Source organism: Dermacentor andersoni, chromosome 7 (genome assembly GCF_023375885.2).
Source record: "Dermacentor andersoni chromosome 7, qqDerAnde1_hic_scaffold, whole genome shotgun sequence".
In the NCBI taxonomy this organism is placed as follows: Eukaryota; Metazoa; Arthropoda; class Arachnida; order Ixodida; family Ixodidae; genus Dermacentor; species Dermacentor andersoni.
This window is the reverse complement of record NC_092820.1, coordinates 145,518,112-145,539,853: the sequence shown is the minus strand read 5'-3', so window position 1 is coordinate 145,539,853 and position 21,742 is coordinate 145,518,112. Positions and strand designations below refer to the sequence as shown.

At 49.3% G+C, this 21,742-nt stretch overlaps 2 protein-coding genes across 4 annotated transcripts in view; one reads left to right on the top strand and one right to left on the bottom strand.

The window, feature by feature from the left end:
* The window catches only part of Khc-73 (Kinesin heavy chain 73), a 122,740-nt gene extending 108,070 nt beyond the window's left edge, over positions 1–14,670 (bottom strand). For all 3 annotated transcript variants that reach the window (XM_055072260.2, XM_055072261.2, XM_050180871.3), the window contains exon 1: positions 14,353–14,670. In XM_055072260.2, coding sequence (XP_054928235.1) covers positions 14,353–14,407 — 55 coding nt within the window. In that variant the 5' untranslated portion in view covers positions 14,408–14,670. The remainder of the gene's footprint in view (positions 1–14,352) is intronic.
* Positions 14,671–14,847: 177 nt separating this feature from the next.
* Nup93-2 (Nucleoporin 93kD-2) lies at positions 14,848–17,932 on the top strand. The gene has a single exon (XM_050180870.3). The coding sequence runs from the start codon at positions 15,288–15,290 to the stop codon at positions 17,721–17,723; it is 2,436 nt and encodes an 811-aa protein (XP_050036827.1). The 5' UTR covers positions 14,848–15,287; the 3' UTR covers positions 17,724–17,932.
* The last annotated feature ends 3,810 nt before the right edge of the window (positions 17,933–21,742 follow it).

The window sequence follows — 21,742 nt, the reverse complement described above, 5'->3', positions numbered from 1 at the left end:
TCACTCTGCGAAAGGTCGTCTGCTGCGCTCGAGCAACGTAGGCGGCGCCATGATCGAGGAGGGAGCGTGAAAGAGAGGAGAAACGAGGAGGAGTGAACGCGGAGGAGGAGAGTGGCACTACTTTACGAAGTTTCAGGGGCTTTAGCGTTCAGGTGCTCGCAGCGCCACCGTGCGAGCGAAACAGCGGAAGTCAACGAGCGGCTTCCAAAACTAAGTGCGTGAGAAATTGCCCGCGCGTCGAAGTTTTCTTTGCGCCGCAGTGCGAAAAAGAAAGATGCCTTGCCGCCTCCGTGCATGAAACGTATGCTGCGCAAACCTCCCCCCTGATGGCTCTCTGCAAATGTAAATGCGCTATCGGTATGCGTGCGTCGTCTGTTCGTGTGTGTCGTCGGTCCGTGTGTCTGTGTCTTCTGCTTGTCTGTGCATCCGTGTGCTTCATCTGCATGTCCGCGTAAAAAGCGTCGCTTGCTCACTTGGTCACCTCCGGGTTCGCCTGCCTGTGTGATGCGCGTACGTCGATCTGCGTCGTCTGCGTGTCGTCTGCTTGCCCGCTTTTCTGTGTGTACCCGGGCATCATATATGCTCTCTTCTTACCGCGTCGATCGCCTCCCACAGCGTCCAAGACCGTCGGTGCGTTGGTGCGCGCCCGCTGATCTCAGAGACGATGTGTGACATCTCTAGCAAGTGTGTGAGTGCGTGTGCACGTGTGTGTGTTTTAAGCTTTCTTCTTCGTCTGTTTCAGGCTTACACGTTGCAGACAACGAACGGTGTGGGCCTCAGCAAAGCCGAGGTACGTGCTGTACACCCCAGAAAGTAGGGTACGTTGCCTGTAGGCGTCCACCCTGGAGCGTATATCCCCGTCTCTCTCCGCTACGGCTGACCGCGGCGCTGTGAACGAATGCTCGACACGTCGTGGCGGCCAAAAACCACTGCGTGCTCGGAAAGAGTTAGCTGCCGGGAATGATTCACCGAGGTGGCCCCAGGGTGCTGTTGCACACCCGCGGCACTCGATTTTCTTTTTCTCTCTTCTCTTTTCGACACAAACCATCTTTCTCTGCTTCTCTCGACAACTGCCAGCTAGCTGCCTTTAAGGCCGGCGAGTGTTGTGCCCCCTAACGGACGAAGTGGCACGCGTTTTTTTTTTTAAACGTTTACACCTGGCGGTGGCAGCGGTAGAGCAGCAGCAGCAGCAGCAGCAGTAGTAGTAGTAGTAGTAGTAGTAGTAGTAGTAGTAGTAGTAGTAGTAGTAGTAGTAGTAGTAGTAGCAGTAGTAAGGATGCGAAAACGATGTTACTGTTAAGAGGCAGCTTTGGCTCCGGGCATCCTATCTAATACATGTGAAAAAAGAAATCGTTTTTCTCAGCAACCACTACAGCAAATTTGATTAGGTTTGTTCTATATAAAAGCAAAGTTAAAATATAGTGACTGTTGGTTGCAAAGTTTTTATTCAGGTCGTGAATTTTTTAATATAACTTGGTGAAATCGCAAATTTTCTGAAAACGAAACTATGAAATTTACACCTGTGTAACTCAGCAATGGAAAATCATATCACAATTCTGTAAATGGCAGCTGATAGTACACTTAGAGCTGACCAAATTAATATATTATACATGGTTTTCAAGAATACCACCAAGCTGTCAGTAGAACTTTGGCAAAGCCCCTGTAAACGACACAACATATTCACGTAGTATATAAACTGACACATTAAATTTGTCCACTTAGGATGCTCTAATGGATGCAGTTTACAGAACTACGATATCCTTCTAAGTGCAGAGCCACAAATTTGTAAACCTCGTGCTTCTATATTTTTTTTCAAACCTACCGATTTTTAAAAATCCCATTAAAAAAATTCAGGCCCTAAATCAAAATTTCGCCGCCAACAGTCATTAGAAGTTAACGTTCTCTTTCAAATGCAACATATCTCGTTAAAATCGGCCCAATGGTTATCTCAGAAAAGCATTTCCACATGTATTTGAATAGGCTGCATCGCAGTTGGGCCCGAGCCAAAGCTTCCTCTTAAAAAAACGCACGGAAGGCTATACGGGTGAAAAGGAAGTTAATTCGTAGTTTGTCAACGTATCAGCTGCTGAAGGTGTCTCAGCATTGCAGCATAATGCCGGTCTTTCCACTGCACCAAAAATACAATTAGGTATATTTTATGAATGAATGAATGAAAGTCAGGCGGCTCCCTGACACATTTCGTCAGAAGCGCCAAGCAATATTAGCGGTGACGCTTGTTTAAAAAGAAAGAAAGAAAGAAAGAAAGAAAGAAAGAAAGAAAGAAAGGAAGAAATCGAGAGCAGGCATTACGCCACCAAAAAGAAGAAAAACCAGGTCACAAAGGCGGGAAGAAAAGAAAAGAAGACAGCGTCAAGTTGCGTACGTGGGCACACAGAACAGGTTTAAACTAGCTACGATTTACCCGCAACAGTGCGAAAACCAAAACGCCGGAAAAGAAGAACGAGCTAGAGTTGCAAAACAACGTCAAAAGTGCAGTGGGTAAAGCTAGCTGCCTTACACACTCCGACTCTCAACTGCAAGCCAAAACTTCCGATCGGTTACGGATGTGGCTTCAGCCAACAACGAGAGCAGACGAAACGGTGCGTGTGCACTGCTCGTCTGCTAGCACGTGCACGCGTCTGTACTGCTGTTCGGAACTTGGGCGAGCAGACGACACCGGAAAAGAAGGCGGCGAGCGCGACGTCATGTCAAAGCGCTTTCTCGAGTTCGCGGTCGGTAATCGTTCGTCCGCGCAAAAAACAAAACCCGTTTTGAAAAGCGCTCGTCTGTATTCTCTTCCATCTTTGCTTTATATGTTTGTTTTGATTTCTATTTCCCTACATTTTTTTTTTTTTTTTTTTTTTGCTTCGAGCAAGCGGGTACGCCGGTCCAAACGCGGAACTACTTTGCGTCGCGCACTAACGCAGCACGCCAAACATGCACAAGCCATTCCCACGGGCCATGCGCGGGTAATGCCGGCGTGTAACCTTTTTGTCTGACACGCTCACAGTACTATAACGTAAGACCAAAACAAACGGAAAGTTCATATCTGCCGCAAAAGTTTACAATTTTATCGTAAAATACCATGTTTTGTTTTTCAGGGCTTTGTCTCACTGACACCAATTGATTTCACCGATTTTTTTCGCTTGCGTGCAGTTTGCGGCGAAAGTGAAAGGCATTTGGATGCACATGCCGTCCATACGACGCTTCACAAAGCCCCCCCTGGGCAGTCCGAATCTATATCGCAGTGATACGTTTACTATAAGCCATAAACGACAATAACGCTTCAGCTGACAGATATAAACAAACAGAAGGGCGTTCTGCCGATGCACCCGGTGCACCCCGAATGTATACTCACACACGCAGACGCAGGTACACACACCACGTGCGCAGCTAGACGCAGCAGGAACTCATCTACGACTGTCGCACGCAGCCTTGGGTGCGATGTACTCGCACAAAGAGGGGGGGGGGGGGGGGGGGGGGCAGACGTCACGTCAAACTCAGAAATGCGTCAAGCGTGTCGCATTCGAGAGAGTTCAATGCCACGTTTAATATATATACACAGGCGACAAACGACAGGTCGCTGCGCACTTGACAAGGCCGGATGTGCACATACATGAAAGGTGTGCATGCCTATAAACGTATACATATATGTCGTGCACGTGGATGATGCAGCTGATAACTTGAAAGCCGCGCTATGCGAAATGAAGTGCCCACGGAGAATCGCGCAAAATACTTATCACGGCGCACTATATAATGAGACCGCCGACGCGAGCAGACATTTTTAAAACGCTGTCTATAGTAGTACAAGCTAATCTCGATTTGACGAAATTCTCGACTTAACGAAGTGTGTTCGTTTTCACGTCACATATTTACAGAGCCTATAATGCGTTGAAAAACTCGCAACAACGAAGTGAACCCAACATCTCGCCCGATTTAACAAACATTTAGGGGTTTAATATGGGGAACGTAAGGGTACGCCGCTGCTCCCAAGAATAAACTCACACGCGCTAAAAGCGCGGGCGCAGGCAAGATTACCGATTTTCTTCTGTTTATTCTGTGCTTTCGATTAAACATGTCCCATCGACTTCATTAAATCGAGGTTTAAGTGTATCAGCAGCATTATTATTAGTAGTAGCACTATATGACATGTAAGACTTTTCTATCTTGCCGGGCGGAAGCAGCAAATAACTCCGCGCATTCGCGGTCGATATCGTCAACGCCAACACAACGGTACGCCTGCGAACGGCTAGCATGCTAAAATCCTAATTGACAATCGTCGCCCAAACACGTGACATATACGTACGACCGTCCCCAACTGAAGTCCTCGCCGACACGCTATTGCGAGGACATCCACTCCAGGACGCCCACAGTATATAGCAACGCAACAGGACACCCCAAAGGTGTCGCGCGAGACCAAGCCAACATCGCATTCGACGAGTTCTAACGCGCCAGCTAAAAAAAAGGAAAGTACGTCGCACCCGACAAGGATGGTCACAAACAACGTACGCATTTGTGTCTGCTGTTCAGCTACCATCATGATCATAAAGCCGAAGGCATCTTCCCTATCGGAGTCTCCAGACTTCTCTGCCATGTTCGGCGTCAGCCGAACGTATATCCTATAATGGCTGCCAATTTCCACGGCATAAGCACTCCGTCTACAGTCCCACTGCCGCTCCATCTGTTCGCCTATATACCTCCCTCCGGCTTTTCGCGTGGCCGTCGCTGAGTCAGTCCGGACGCAAGCAGCACACAAGTGTTGAGGGACGCGAACTCCACTTTGTACCCTTGGCGCTCTTTTGGTCTCGCTTTGGTTTGTAACCTGTATACGATGCGTAAACATAAAATATTGTGTGAGACTGCACGTCACATGCGATGACAATAAAGATCGTATCGCCGTTAACTGTGTAACACAATTTAAAGGGGCCCTGACCCACCACTCGAGCTTGGTGAAACACACACACACACACACACACACACACACACACACACACACACACACACACACACACACACACACACACACACACACACACACACACGCACGCACGCACACGCACGCACACACGCACTCGCACACGCGCACACACACACACAGTCCGCGGATAGCGTACACGCTGCTGCGAACATCTCATCGAAATTTTTCAGCCGCGTGTGGATCTCGCAGCGGCGAGCGAAGTCACCTTTCCCTCAAACGCTCTCTTTTCAACAGAAGCCTCTTCCCCTCACTCTTTTCTGGACGCTTTATTTCGTATAATACAGCAGATTCTCATACGCGGCTGCTATTGGCCAATAGCTGACGTCGATCAAAAAGAGGGATCTGGATCAGTGCGCTTCTTCCTACTGTTACTGTGTATATCTTTTTGACGCAGTTTAATAAAGAGGCTGAACGAAGCAAGCGAAAATCTCATCGCTTTACACAACCTCCTTAACTCTCAACGTTTACCCTTAACCGGAGGCAGAATGTCAAGCCTTGTACGCGTTCGCCCTCTAATCCTTACGTGCTGCCGTCTTTCTGTCTCTTACCACCGCGCCTATTCAGCACCGGCCTCAATTCACACCTCGAATTACGGTCGCTCCTCGTCGCTACCGCCGTACTGACTTTACATCGTCACGGCAATGTTTCATGGAGCTTGGATCGTGAACAATAAGTTGTTGTCTTTTTCTTCCTGTAAAACCGATGCTTTATTTTCTTTCGGAGATATCCTTATCACGGTCAATCCGAACGGGACGTGAATCACCTTCCTGCAATAATAACCGCCAGCGAAAAACAACTACACGTTCTCTAACGTCTCATAGCTAACGTTACATAATCAGAATGATTGATTTCAAAAGCATCTTGGAGTAGACTATAGTTTGTGGTTCATCATAAACGAAGTTTTTCTTTCTTTTTTTTGAGCCAAATCTACGCGAGGACAACGGGAACCCACATGAACACAGGACCAGCGCTGTCTTAACGCGAAGGCCCCGGTGTCGCAAAAAATCCGATGTCGGCGTCGGACGTCGCTTGGCGAAAAATCATTCCGACCCACAACCACGCGGGCCTTCCGCGTGGCGCAGAGTCTTTACTGAAATAAGTGAATTCCTCAAAGTAACATACGTCAGAAAAATCGTAAAGTACGACTTAAACACAACCTACAGACATGATAGCGTCGGAGTTTTATTTGAATGTACGAGCAAACATAATTCTGTTACGCGGAAACCCAAACATAAACCCCTTTTCCGAGCGGCGCGGCCAGCTCGGTTCCTTGAAACGCGCTCGCCTCCCCGCAACCGCAAGAAAGCTGCGGTTGCCGGGAAGCGTGACAAGCAGTCAGGGATCTTTGAAATCTATCGCGTTCCACTCTTAAAGGCGAAGCTCAAGCGTCCTCCAAATTTTTCACACTTGCTCCTGTTTTCACGTTCGTTCCTTTTTGTTTTCGCTCCGCCTTGCGCGAACATTGACTCATTCGTTTCCCGGAGTTTTTTCGCGCCTTTACTTGTTTCTTCTAGTTTGGCCCCGATCGTTTGAAGCCCACCGTGCAAGCCCCCTAACGCCTATACTGTTTCCTAAGAGCGCATAGCAAATGAATAAACAAACCCGAGCGAAGTCTGCTCGACACCCATGCGCCGATGCGATCAACGTCTTCCACGCCGGGAGATGCTACGGCAACAACCCAAGACACGCCCAAAGACTTTCGTGAGGCCATCCAATATCCCACTTTATGGCAGTCATCGACGCGCGCGGAGTCATACATTACACGTATATAACGGGCAAGCTCGGCATGTCGTCGCCTATTCGACGATAAGGACACACCGAGGCAAGGAAAAAAAAGAAAAAAGGATTGCCGAGAAGGAAGTGGCTCCCGCAAGTTTTCGCGCCAATGAGCAAGAAATCTGCGTCCCCTACATCGCCCCCCTCGCAGCCCAACTCGTTGAAGACCGCCATCGTAGCCATCATCGCATCGGATCGGCTTGGCTTGGCTCCCGCTGGCTGCTTTCGCTCTTTCAAGCCCGACCGAGCCGGGGTCCGAGAACCCGGCCGCCTGTCGTCGCCCTCTAGAGTAGCACAGGGAGAGGGGGGGGGGGGTCTTGATCGCGTTATCATGACGCTGAGCTCCCATACTTCCGTCTAGACAGTTGCATGCAGTACGGCGAAAGCTATCGCACGGGTCTCGTCAGCCAGATTACAGTTTCCTGCTGAAATCACTAGAGGGAGCAGCTGGCGCTGCCATCGTTCAGCTCCCAAGTTTAGGAACGACGAGTGCACTCCTAAAAGAAGTTTACACTCTTGGGAGCGTACGTCTGTCCCACAACAATGATCATCTATCATGCATGCTTTTCCTTCCTTTAACGCTGCGCGCCCGGTAGCTTGCGGTCACGAAACGCGTTATCACTGTGACATAGAATTCTTGATAGGAACGTAGCGAGTGCAGAGTTTTCGACAAAGGAAACGCAAGCCAGAGATGGTTATTGCTTGGGGCCAAGATACACCGCAAAGGGCGTTTTTTTGTTAGAGCGTACACTCTTAAACAAATGCACACCTTTTGGGGTGTATATTTGCCACACAACGATAATTGTCATCTGTCTTGCTTGCGTTTCCTTCCTTGAAAACGCTGCACTCGCTACTTTCCTGTCGAAAGTGCTCTGTCATGCTGATAACGGGAATGCCGTTCCTTACGTGGAAGTACCGGGCTCGCCGCGCTAAAGAAAGGATATACGGACAAGACAGATGACGATTATCGTTGCGTGGCAAAATGGTGTAATTTTGCTTAAGAGTGTAGTACACGGACTTGTCTCATCTTCGCGCGTGCAGCCCTTTACCTCGACATTTCTACAATTCATTGAAACGTAACAACTAGTTTTCCCTGTGCTTGCTTTGGGTTCACTGTCCTTTCTGCGCATGGTTGTGACATACAAAAAAAAAAAATTAAGAAATCGAGCCCCATCAAACCCCTCCATTTTACTCGCTCTTCGAATCAAGCGATACTTCGAATCAAGCGATATCGTAATAACCGAGGAATTTACGGTATTAAAATGATGCCTCTTCTCGCAGAACTGCGGCGGAAAGTACTGCAGCGATGAACAAGTTCACGTCAACCGACGCGACACTCCACCCGAATACGTAGCACGTATAGGTTTCGCCGCACTGCATGGAGTTGGCGCGCTTGTCATCGACTTTCGGAGGACGAGATGGAAACACGGGTGACCGAATCCCTCCCCATCCTTCCTCTCCCCACATCATCCCCCGCCACTTATTTCGTTCCGTCCGATACCTACAGCTCTCTGGAGACGGGCATTACGTCTTTCTTTCTTTGTCATTTTTTTATCCCATTCCTTCCTGTGATGGGCCCTTTCCGCGTTCCCTTTTTCTCCCTCTTTTTTTTTTTTCTTTCTACTTCTCCCTTCGCATCTCTTGCAGCCCTGCGGTCTGGAGGATTTCGACCCCGGGCCAAAAAAATAAAAAATAACGATGAGGAATTTTTTTTTTCCATCGACCGGGGAAGCATTTCTACGGTTCGAATGTTCCTGAAACCGCAAGCTTGTTTCGCGCGACGGCTAATATAATATCGGCCCGCAAAAAAAAGAAAAAGAAAAAAATTCCAACATAAGAGGAAGTAGAAGTACGCGAGGTTTACAGAACGTATTGGAGCGATGCGCGAATGTTGCCTGGGGCGGCGAGGTCAACTGGAGTCTGCAGAAACCGTTACGCATATCGAAGTGGACGCGCGTACGTATTTGATCTCGTAAAAAAAGAATAGAAAGTAAGCAAAAATGAACTCCGAGTTATCCGAGGTACGAATGCGCTTCCGTGAATGACTGCAACGTTTCGAAGGGCGTGAGTTTTTCGCAAAACTTGGTAATAAACGTTTGTGCGTGCGTGCGTGCGTGCGTGCGAGTGCGCGCGCGCGCGTGTGTGTGTTCCAGTTGCGAAGTTGTTGCGAGTTATCGCAGCTTAGGTTTTATAGACTAGTTTTATTCGCTGCTTGTTATCTCCAACGACTGCATCTAAATTATACAAAATAGACAACATTATAGCTTTATTTTTTACTTATCGAGCTTCTTATATAGCCGCGGTGGACATCGAAATTTAGCGCAAACTGTAATAGCGTGAAAGCGAATTTTCGTTTAAATCAAGACTAGCATATGAGATAACCGGCACAGTTTTCAAAAGTTGCTTAGCAACACATGTTTTTCAACACGGCGAACTGCGCGAAATACAAAAGTTTCAAGTCATCTGCGCTTTGTGCGCTTTGTGCGCTTTGTTTATAAACATGCAGCTTCGCTGCTGCTGAGTGCAATGTCACGACGATGCTACGGCGCTGCTGTTAATTTCAGTATAGTGTCTCTTTGAAAGCAAGACCAACGCACACGCTTGACGTATTTTTCAAAAGTCACTTCGCAAAGTATCGCTTAAAGCAGTGAGCAGTGCAGAAGAACAGAAGTCTCAACGATGGTCGTCTGCGCTTTGCCCGCTTTGTTAACAAACAGGCTGCTTCCCTGCCAAGTTGAACGTCACGGAGATGCCGCGACGTTAAGTATAGCATCCTTCTCTTTGAGGGCAACAATTGGCATAGTTTGCAATAGTTACTTTGCAAGTAAAATCTGTCGTTCAAATCGGCGAACAGCGAAAGAGAGCAGAAGTATCAAGGATAGTCGTCTGCTAGCAGTCTTAGTCTGCAAATGTGACCCCTTTGTATACGAACACGCAGCTAACGAGTCCCCAACACTCGCGGGCACTGCGCACGCGCTGAGAAAATGACGAAAGCGCGCCTCAGTGCGGTGCAGATAATCGGCTAAGTCAGCGATAACAATGCTAAACAATGGCCGGAGAGATAACGCTTTGATTACCAGGGGAATGCAGTACGCATTCCGTTACTGTCAGTAGCCGCAGGTCGGTCGAATCGGCGTCGTACGAAAGAATCTCAAGTGGGGGCGTGACCGCCCTCTCTTCAGCGTGCAATGGCTTCGCCGGAGAATTACAGAGTGCATCGTCCGATTCAGCGCCAGAACTGGGGACGCTAGCACAAGACGCGGAAGTTGAGGGTGTATTGAAACACTTTTGGAACACGGCAAGGCGTCCGTAGGACATCCGAATCACATCCCAATGTCCGTGCACCCTTTCTGAGACAAATAGAACGTCTTCCAGAGGTCCATCACGGATGTTCCCCAGGATATCGCACAGGACCTTTTTCGGCATGCACGTGAATATTTGTCCTTCAATTGGGGACTTGTGTTTGGGCTTCCTCGTAAACAGAATTATGTTTTCTCGCATGTTCGAATTATACAATCCGATGGTATCACGTCTGCAACGCATGTTTACGTCGTAATTTACCGATTCGATGGCAAAACTTACTTCTAAATCTTCAGGTACTTCAATGAGCCTCTTGCGCTTGGCGGAAGGACTTGAATAATCAAGAGTATAATGCGCGTATAATGCCCGTGTACGCGTTTGCGCTCTGCCCGTTGCATCTGTCACTGAGCGTGCGCTGCGACCGTAACAGACATAGCAAACACTGTACAAAAGGAACTGACATATGTTCCTAACACGTACGCAGCATGTCCCCATGATGTCCCTCGCGGACATGCAAGGGATGTCCGCAGGACACTGAAAACGGGGCCAAACTATCGTGTGAGAGACGTCCTCAGGACGTACACTTGACACATCCCTAGGATATCCGTGTCGGATATCCATATAGGACGCCATTGTTGTCACTGGGAAAATGTTAGCCATCTTTAAACGATGGTGTGAAGAACTTGCGAGCCAATTGAATAATGTCCCCCTGCACGCAGCAGGGAATCTATACAACATCACTCAAAAGGTCAAAGTTACGAGGCACGCTAAGGCTACGGCTCTGGGTCGCTGACGAGCAAGATAAAGTAGTTCCGCTTTCTGACAGTTCTTATGCGCCGGTCGAGGCTATCACCGTTCAAAGAATGTACATCAACAGACTGACTAAATGTCACACCAAAATGTTACGGCAGGCGTCCGGCTAAACAAAATCGAAAACACTTCACAATGTGCGTACGCTGCTCTCCGAAGCGTACACTTATCCAAGCTTTCCTCATAACACCAACCAGACTACAGAATGCCCCAGCGTATTTCGGCGTCGCCTGCTATACGTCTGCTTTACGCCGAGAGAGCAGACGTCGCGGTTAAGGATGTCCAAGCTGCGGAAGAACACGGTAAACCGTTGCACTGACTGCGCTGATTGGCTAACGCGAATTGCAAATTTGAAAGCAGCGGATTAGGGTGATTGGCACTGTTTTAGCAAAGCATTAACACACTTCACTGGTAACAAAGTGAAAATTTGTTAAATCGCGGGGCGTATAACGTTCCAAAGTGACACTGGAAACGTTGTGTTGAGGAGGAATGGGAGAAAGGAACATTGCACTATTTATATCTCCGTTATTATTGGGCCCTTCTTGAACAGTTCTGCGGGAATATCTCCACTGACAGGCATTCTACTTCTTTCAGCGCATTCTCAGTTTTGAAGAAAAGCTGTTGGGGGCAAGGCCCCTTTAACGTTTCTCTAAATCTAAAAGCACACAATCATTATTGCACTCCCTCTCATCGGAGCGCGGCCGCCGCCAGGGATCGAACCCATGACCTCGTTTGTGAACGGCAGCAGAACGTCTTTGCCCGTCTGGGCCACCGCGGCGCGAAATCGACATTCGCCCTCTTGCAACAACGTAGCACAATTTCAGAGCGGGGCGGTTCATGAGTTCTGCGTCGCGGAGATTCCAGTAAGAAAGAAAGGGAATGCTTAATAAACTTCTAGAATTAACACACACACGCGCGCGCACACAAGCACACACACACAGACAAAGAGAGAAGATAGAAACGAAAGGGGGTGCCTTTAACGCACTCATTGGATCCGTTAGAAACTGCAATAACGGCGCGGAAGCAGCCGTATCTAAAGTAAAAACAATTAGACAAACAAAACAAAACATACGGCACGCAACTCAAAAGACGCAGCTCGTGTTTACGCAAACGAGGTTCGCGGGTGTATACCGATAAGCCGCGTACGCAGGCCGCGAATAAGGAACGGATAATGGCCGGGCAAAAGAACGGGAAAACAGGAAACAAAATAAAGAACGGCAAGACGGAGAAAAAGAAACACAGAAAGATAAAGGAGCAAGAGGAAAGAAAAGGGGGGCGTTGAAAAGCATCCCCTCCCCCGCTCCCTGTGTGAAGGGCGTCCGGATTGTTCGAATCCAGGTAGCGTGTCATTCTTCTGCTCTAATAACTCGGCGCCCCGTCAACAGCGCGCAGCACGAGTTTTCTTTCTTTCCTTTTGTTTTGATTTATTTAGTTTTTTTTTTTTTTTCATTTTGCCTCAGCGCAACATTGCGTTTGATTCTTTTTCACGCGCGCACCGCAGCATGCGAGCTCTCGAATGCGTGCTTGAATAAGAATAAGAAGGAGAGAGGGGAGCCAAGGCGGAACAGAATAACGGATGGGATATGGTACTAAGAACAAAAACTCTGTTGACGAGCAGACGACAGGAGAAGGAAAGGGGAGAGCGGGAAAGGTCGACATACAAACACAAAACACAGATGCAAGAGCACGGCCCAGCCAGCTGTTTTGTGTCGCCAGCCGAGGAAGCGAGATCCCGCCTGCTGCGCATACGTCGTCTGCACGGGCACCACCTAGTACAATCGGCATAATGGTTGGTATAATATAACCCACCGCGCACACGCCTACAAAATGGTATTCCTCCGCGACCGTATGGCGCGTAATCCTCGGCGCCAGCACCGTTGGAGAAAGGGTGAAAGAAGAGAGATAAAAATTTAAAAGCAAATGGAGAAATTAGCCTCGCACCGTGAGTCACACACACACACGAACTCGCTCTGCCGGAAGCTGTGCAGCGCGCGCGGAGTTGGCTGGTTTTGGAAGTGCCAAGACCGTGAGACTGCAGAGACTGCGGCGGTATGTATACGTGCGCCAAGCAGCAAGAAACCCAACGAGGCGCGAGATACGAGGCAACAACGTCGGGTTCTCGGGCAGGCATGAGCGCAATCTTTCTTTTTCTCAAGCGACGAGTCACTGACTCTGAAAACGGGACCACGCGCCGAATACAGATGAAGGCGTAGGAGCCGGAACACCGCCTTTGGTAACCGATTTCTTGAAAGCAATGCAACCACAACAGTACGCCCCCCTCAGTTGTTGCGGGGTCGCAGAACTTGTCGCACAACGACCTAAGCAAACACACCTAACAAAAAAAAGCGAGAATTACCTCAGCCAACGCGATATGCTGCGAGAACCGGGCACTAAACGAAACTTTCGTGTGCTTACAGTCGGGTACATCACATATACGAATGATCTCACCTGCAGTCACGCATGCACCACCAATGAATGAATGAATGAATGAATGAATGAAATCAAGCACACAGTTTCGGTAGCGCTCGCGCGCACAACACGGAATGGCGCTCTCACATCTGAGCACTACGTAGCAGACAGGAAATAAGCGCTGCAATACGCATGGCTTACGCTAAATCCTTAGCCGCCGTACCAGAATGTGGGACGCGAAACCCCGCCGCATATGCATCACGCAAAAATCGCCCGAGAACTAAGCCAAGCCAACGGCAACAGGAAGGAGAATAACACAACTTTTCAGTACTCCAAACGATCGCTAGAACAGTACGGTAATAAAAATAGCGTGCGACAGTTCGGGACAGTTAGGTACCCGATTGTGCCAGCGGCCGTTTCATCAGCAGAGCGCGTCATAATCGCACATCGAGGCGAGCTGAACAACGTGAGGTGTATGACGCGTCTGTCTTACGCACAGCGCAGGAGGGGAAAAAAAAGTACGCGCGTTGACAAAAAAAATACGGAGCGGTCGCTTCGCTGGCGCTTGACGTACTGCTGCCGCAAAGACGAGCGGACGAGTTGCCCGTAGAGCCGTCCGTGAGGAAATCACGCGAGTCGCTCGCCAAGCCAAAGCTTTTGGCCGCAAACCTGGACGCAGATCGTTACGGCAGCAGCCCAATTACCGCGCCGACGCAGACGGGAGAGCGAAAAAGAAAAATGCCGAAGGACGGACGCGTGATACGGATTCGCAAAATCGGCTGTTCCACATTCCGGATGTCCCTAAGGATTTCTCCCTACGAGAACAACGGCGGGAGTCTAAAGGACTGCGTGAAAAAACGATCGATATGTATGCCAGACACCGGCCGTAGCGCTTCGCCAGAAGTGTTTTGGGGCGATCGCAGCTGCCCACGGCCCGTCGCCGCAGTGTCGCGTACGGCGACTTCCAGCAATTCTGTTCTGTTATTTTTTTTTCTCGCCGATCGGGCAGCTTGCTCTAATAGCGCGATAGGTAGCGAAAGGGTTGACAACGCCGCCCAGAGAAGGCGTGCAGTGCTTACCTCGGCGATTCATCGGCCGGACACGCACGGCCACTTTGATCTTGTCAGTCGTCATGTTGGGAGAAGTGGTTCGGTTTGCGTCCGATGTGGGGGTGCACACACAAGAAATTAAAACGGGCTAGGAACACCGCAGACGCGTAGGTCTCATGCGACCGGGGTTCACCGCAGCGGCTGGCTACATCATCCCGGAAGGTCCAGCGCGATGTAGGCACGAAAAATCCGGCGGTTTCTCACACGCAAAGCCTCCGCACGGCACGGGAGGAAACTCGCCGACCATGCTCCGACGCCATGTTTCCGAGAGATGGCGAGAAGTTGGTTGGGAGATGGCGCAATCGATACTCGAGCTCGCGCGAGCTCTCTCTATTTCTCCTCTCGAGCGCCTCTGCTCAACGAGGCGTAAAATATGAGACGCGAACGTCAAAGTGCTATTTGTTTCCAAAACTTTAATTTGTTCTTTGTAGAAGAGAGGGAATCGTTGTTCAACAGCTAACAATTTGTCACGTTGACGAAACGCCGCCTCAGCTCAGCTTTGGCGGCAGAAACATTTGCGTCAGGCAACGTGCGTTTAAAATGCACCCTGCTCTGTCTTTTGTAACATTGCGTGGTTGTAATGTAGTGCCATCAAATAGTAGTGCGTTCGAACAGTCTTGCAGTCAACTTTAGCAAACGATAAAATTAACTACACCAAACTGCTGTTTTTTTTTTGTCAAAATTGAGAAGATAATACTTCAGCGCTCGCACGCATGACAACGCCGCGCAACACTTGCGATATCGCCGTTTGAAACGACCGCTGGCAGATAGCGGTAGGATTTACGTCGCCTTTAACCGGCGTCGGTAACTTTCGGCGCGCGTGGTTTTTGCCCAGTTGTGTTTGGCCCGTGATCAGTGTCGTCGCCGTAGCCTCGAGCACAACGAGGCAAGGAAACGACTTCACGATGATGGAAGAAGACAGCGCAGGCTTCGGCGAGCTGCTCCAACAGGCGGAGCAGCTAACTGCCGAAATCGACGACACGGGCCTGCCGCGCGTAACTCGCAACCTGAAGCAAATCGTCGAGGAAGGCCAGCAGCTATGGTCGCGCACGGCTCTTCTGTCGGCCAAGGACACGAACGAGGTGAAGGCTTCCATTCTACTGGGTTCGAGGGGCTTCGACCTGCCAAGGGCCTCGCAGAAGCTCGAAGGCCTAGCGGCGGTGCCGACCTTCGAGCCGATCGAGGAGGCTCGCGAGACCGACATCCAGGCCTTCCTGCGGAACGAACGCGAGAACGCCATACTCTCCGTGTTCGCCGAGTCCATCAAGGCGACTCAAGAGGAGGTCGACAGGTTCTGTTACGATGCCTTCGCCAACGAGTGGCAGCGCGAGAAGCAGCGCGTCCTCGACTCGCTCCTGGGACCGTCGAACGACGTCATGGACGTGAGCACGGCCGCTGCCGACACGAGCAGCATGGTGGGGTCCTCCTTCCAGCTTGACACGAAGACGCGAAGCGCCATGTCTGCCGCCGAAATGCCGTACGCCCGCGAAGTGGCCCGTTACAACGATCAGGTGATCAGTGGCGGCACGCGCCCCAAGCTGGCGGAGCGCTTCCGCGACGTCGCCAAGGAACTCGACGACCGCAGCGCGACGGACATGTGGGACATGGTGTGCTTCCTCCTGGACGCGCCGCTCAGTGCCACGAGCGACGTTCAACGCACCTGCGCTCTTGTGAGCCAGTCTCGCAAGCACCTGGAACGCATCTACCAGAAGTACATGCGCTTCGTCATCGATGGCAACCGCGGCTGCGCGCGCCTGGGCGGCGAACTGGGCACGGTCAACCTGGTGAAGAGCTTCCTCAACGTCAAGCTTCCCGCGATGCCCGCTGAAGGTTACGACGGCAAGCTCGAGAGGCACCCGGTGTGGGCGCTCATCTACTACTGCCTGCGTTGCGGCGACCGCGAGGCGGCCGTCGAGATCAGTCGACAAGCGCCGGGCACCGCGGGCGAGCTCACGTCGGTGTTCGAGGAGTACGCCGCGTCCGCGGACGGCCACCTGGGCGCGAGCAGCGAGAACCGGATTCGCCTGCAGTACGCCCGCTCGGTGCGCGCCTCGGAGGACCCGTTCAAGCGCGCCGTCTTCTGCATCCTGGGCCGCTGCGACGTTGCGCAGGACCACGCGCTGGTGTCGACGACGTGCGAGGACTACCTGTGGCTCAAGCTGTGCCTCGTGTACGCCGAGGAGCCGCCGTCTCCCGGCGAGGAGCAGCAGGAGCAGGCGCGAGACCACCTGACGCTGTCCAAACTGCAGCGCTCCCTGCTGGAAGAGTACGGCGAGAGCCACTTCGACGCCATGCGCCAGCCGTACCTGTACTTCCAGGTGCTGTTCCTGACGGGTCAGTTCGAGCACGCCGTCGAGTTCCTGGCCCGCATGGAACCCCAACGCGTCCACGCCGTTCACGTGGCGCTCGTGCTGTACGAGGAGAACCTCCTGACGCCGCCGGCTTGCGTACAGCAGCCCCTGGTCTCCAAGCCACTCACAGGACCAGGCCTGTGCTTCAACCTGGCCCGCCTTGTGACGAGCTACACACGTAAGTTCGAGGCGTCGGATTCGTGCAAGGCTCTCGGTTACTTCTACTTCTTGCGCAAACTCAAGGGCCTCCACGGTGAGAACCTCTTTGCGGCCTGCGTTAGCGAGCTGGTGCTTGAGACCAAGGAGTTTGAGGCCCTGCTCGGCAAGATAGAGCCGGATGGCTGCCGCCGGCGAGGCGAGGTCGACAAGTTCAACTTTGACACCGAGCGTGTCATTGAAGCCGTCGCAGCAGACTGTGAAAGCAGAGGCTTGTACGAAGAAGCGGTGCGTCTGTACGACTTGTGTGAAAAGCACGAAGATGCCATCAGGCTTCTCTGTCGACTGCTCGCGCAACACGTGCCCAGTGCATCGGGTCCCGCTTGGGAGCGGCTGCAGGACCTGGCCATCGAGCTTGCCACCCGATACCAAAACCAGACGAGCCACGCATCGGCGGAAGCTCTGTCGTCCCTGTGCCTGCTACTAGATTTGGGGACGTTCTTCAACCTTGCACATCAGCACAAGACTGCGCTTGCCTTGGATACGATGCGCCAGCTTCGGTTGGTCCCATTCAATCCGTCCCACGTGGAGGAGAGCGTTGCGGCATTTTCGCGAAGATCCGAAGATGTGCGTCGGATTCTGTCCGACATACTTTTGGCAGTGATGAACCTGCTGTACGGGCAGTACAAGGAAATAAAGGGGCCAGATGAGGTCCAGAAACGGGAGCTGCGTTCGCAGGCGAGGGCCATCATCATGTTTGCTGGCAGTATCCCGTACAGAATGCCTGGGGACACTACTGCCAGGCTTGTCCAGATGGAAGTACTGATGTGCTAAGGTGTTGCTTCTCTCTAGCAGTTACCTTTCTTAATTGGATGTGAATCAGCATTTGGTGGCCATAATAAGCGTGCTCATTTCTGGTATGCTAAAAGTGCGACCAACGGACCGTGTGCAAGTTTGCAGGTGGAAGTGAGTGGTTGGTCTTGCCAAGCTGAATGTACAGACCAATGTTGTGCCTGATATAAAGGAAGTGCTTCTTTTTAAAACTTTCGCTCAGTTTATTTGGCATCATGTCACATAGTGACATGTCCATGTTTCATGCGACTTGTTTCAGAACCTCCAACATACACAACTACTCTCGCTTGTGCGTGCACTGGCTAGCATGTTCATGACACATTCATATTACTTCTGTGCTGCCTGTAATCGGGCTATATGTTTATCCATGAAGCGGGCATTTCAACAGATACAGGGTAAAGTGATTGGTTATTTGTACAGCCGGCATGTCTGCAGAAATGGAAAAGAGAAAAAGGAAGCAGATGCATGAATTGGCTCTGCAGTTCTTTGCTTTGAACACTGTTTTTAGTGCCTGACTTCTGAAAGCCTCGTAAGACATATTGAAATAGCATTCCTAGAAAGTTTGTATCACCGACTGCGGCAGCACAGCAGGTGTGGCCTTCTGCTGCCAAGCTTGAGGATGCAAGACGATTCCTCACCACGGCGGCTTCATTCCTATGGGGTGGAATGCTTAGTATAAACCTTTGCATATACTTGGGTTTAGGTGCACGTTAAAGAACCCTAGGTGGTCTTAATGCGGGACTTCTCATTATGGTATGTCCCCCAAGCCTATATGCTGACCCGGGACATTTAAACCCCACAGTATAATTTTTGTAGTTAATATTTGCATCGGTAGAATTTGCAATAATTGCATGATTATAGGCCCAAAATATGCATATGACTTGGTAGGAAAGGCCATCGCTTTGAAATTATTTTGCAAGCATGTCAAAATGCGTGTACCTTAAAACATGTACAAATGCTGCTTGTGTGCGAGGACTTTATTGATTGTCGTTTTTTAGGGGCCTGATTTAGCCTGAGAAAGGAACTCGGCGTCTTGGCAGTGCCTTTCTACGATTAATAATGATCAAGGGCTCGAGACAAAACGATAATCCTTGCTGACCAAACTTCGTAACAGTGGTAGACGACTTGCGCAATAAATTGCCATTACGGTTAACGAAATTTCACAAATTATTGACTGGAGAGGCATGTCATGTGATTGCAGAACTAAAATTGGCCACTGCTCGAAGCATGACCATTCGCTAGCAGTGTTGTGCCTTGCACCAGTTATAAGAAATTTGTACTCAAAACTTGCAACGATATGCATTGGTGAGTCAGGCTAAAATGGTTTTTAAGGGCTGTACAACTATCTGAAATTTTGAATCTGAATTGAATATCAAATGCAGTACTATTCAATTTGATTCTGCTGTGTAGAACTGTGCTTATTGCAAAGGAGAGCCATTTTTTAGCAAATGCAAGGAGCAGGCAGCTTTAATACAGTAATTTTCACTCGTTGAATAAAGATGACTCGCCTTTAGATATACTAGGAATTTGTAGCCGCAGTAGATGCAAGGCATTCTTTTTTACAGCAAGTTTCATGATGCTTGTATACATATAAAAAGATGTGTAGTATGTAGTATTACACATAGCTTCCTTAATGAGCACAACACTCGTTATAATGTATCTTACTTTGTTTCATGACTATAATTTTTGTCATGCATTAGGTGCAATCACATTTAGGTTGTTTCTCACCTGCAAGCTCCTCGCCAGAGATATATCACTGGACATACATTTGTGAATGGCATTACATACATGTATTGTATAGATATGCCTACAATTTATCGAACGGACTTCCCGTAACTGTGATAACTGTGATATCTTATTTCACTTAGAAATTCAAAAATACTTGGTATAATATTCGAAGGGCGTTTGTCTAGGATATATTCAGATTCGATTAAGAAATTTTGCCATTCAGGTAACCTTACTTTTAATTATGATTGTATTCGCAATCGTGCGAATTGTCTAGTCTACAACTGCTCGAAACCCATGGTCAGCAAAAATTTTCATTTTGCCACCTATATTTAATAATTAGGCATGTCACCACTGAAACGCCTGGTATAGGCATGTTTATAAACAAAGGGGTGTGGCATACTGGAGGCAAAAAGAGCAGGCAACTTTGACACCACATTCAGTCGGTCAATCTCTGTAGAGTAACTCTTCAGAACTTGCCCGCAAGCATTGATCTTGCTTCCTCTGGAAAATTTGTATCAGTTGAGCTTGTTGAAAGTTCCTTTCTGCCTGCCCTGAAATGAGATGGCAGCATTGTCACATCATTAGAGAGGTTTAGCTTGTCCGGTATTCCGGTAAAACACAGGTGGACGCCGGGGCGTTGGGGTAAACGTGAGCGGTCTGCATGGTGCAGCCACCTGGTGGCGCAGAGCTCAGACAGAAACAGCTAATATTGCATTAACCGACCGTATTCTTTTTCGCTCCTGGTGTAAATTTTCGTCACTGGTGTCATCGTGTTGCTGCCAAAAATTTACACCAGCAGCGAAGAAGAATATGCTTGGTTAATGCAATATTAGCTGTTTCTGTCTGTTTGAGCACCGTGCCACCAGGTGGCTGCACCATGCAGACTGCTCACTTTTACGCCTCTGCCCCAACGCCCCGTCCGCCTGCGTTTTACCGGAATACCGGACAAGCTAAACCTCTCTATTGTCTCATCATGCTGTGTAGTTTCTCCATAAAACTTTAGTTGCTTACATGTTGTACATGCGTACTTGTTGACACAACTAGCTACCACTATTCATTGCCATTATGAGCCATGATGCTTGTTAAACTCAGATTTGGTCATTGTTGTCATGATGGGATGAAATCATTGTTAACACTAATGTTTAGCCATTGTTGTCATAACGGGAACACTTACATTCGGGCCATGAGGTCAGTATCCCCCGGTAGAAAGCTTCGGCCTTTGTACCAGGACACTAGATACACAGTGTGGCACCACCTCTGACGCTGAGGTCAACTAGAGCACCCACAACAGTAATTGCGTGAACATGCTCTGCATATATTAGCTGGTGCAGAGGTCGTTATAAGCCTGCGGGGATAAGATTGGAACCAGCCATATGGACATAGGGATGGAGGGATGGTTTATGGACTTTGAAGAAGGGTAGGGCCGTGTGCATCACAACATGGCGCTACTAGTGCTGCTTCTGCTGCTGCGAAGATATACAGTGCCCCAGCAACCCACAGACTGTAATATGTTTGCAGACGTACTAGAATTTTAACGTTAGCGACTAGGGTAGTGTAAATATTCAGTGTAAATATTGAAAACTTTCAAATAATGAATTGAATACATGTTGTCCCATTCAATCTTGTCTTCGAATGAAATAATCATTATTTGTTAATGTGCACATATTTTGAACAGTCTTCGAATACTTCGAATTGTCTACGCTAAGTGAATAAGCACATAACTCGGGCAGAAGTGTGATAAATTTCATTCTGGTGGCCATACTAGATGTAAAATACAGCAAGTTACGTTGCGGATCATGCTACGTCGTTCAGAGTACCCTCGCGCCACCTCTCCGGCTAAACTATCATTGACGCACACCAAGGAGTCCTGAGCATGTGAATAAACTGCTTATTCGTTACTAATGCTTCACTTGTGCTTTTCATAAACGCTTCTAACGTGGACAGAAACTTGCCAACATTACGATTATATTAGGATGTGAGCGTCCTATATTTAATGATGAAAAATTGCTGCTTTCTTGAAGAGTATACCACTTGATTCTGGCACTATTCAGTTTTTATTTGATACAGTTTCAAAAATAACTATTCGCACATTCCTATTAGCCAGGAGAGTGATAAAGATCCACTTTTTCTGATGGTTGTCTTCAACTAGTAGCTTCTACTTTCGGAATCGTCTAGAAATGACCAGCAACTTCTGTGGTTGTGCACAAACACGTGAAATGAGGGAGAAGGACTCCTCGAAGTGGAGCACCTACTCCGTAAGTTTCTCTCCAAAC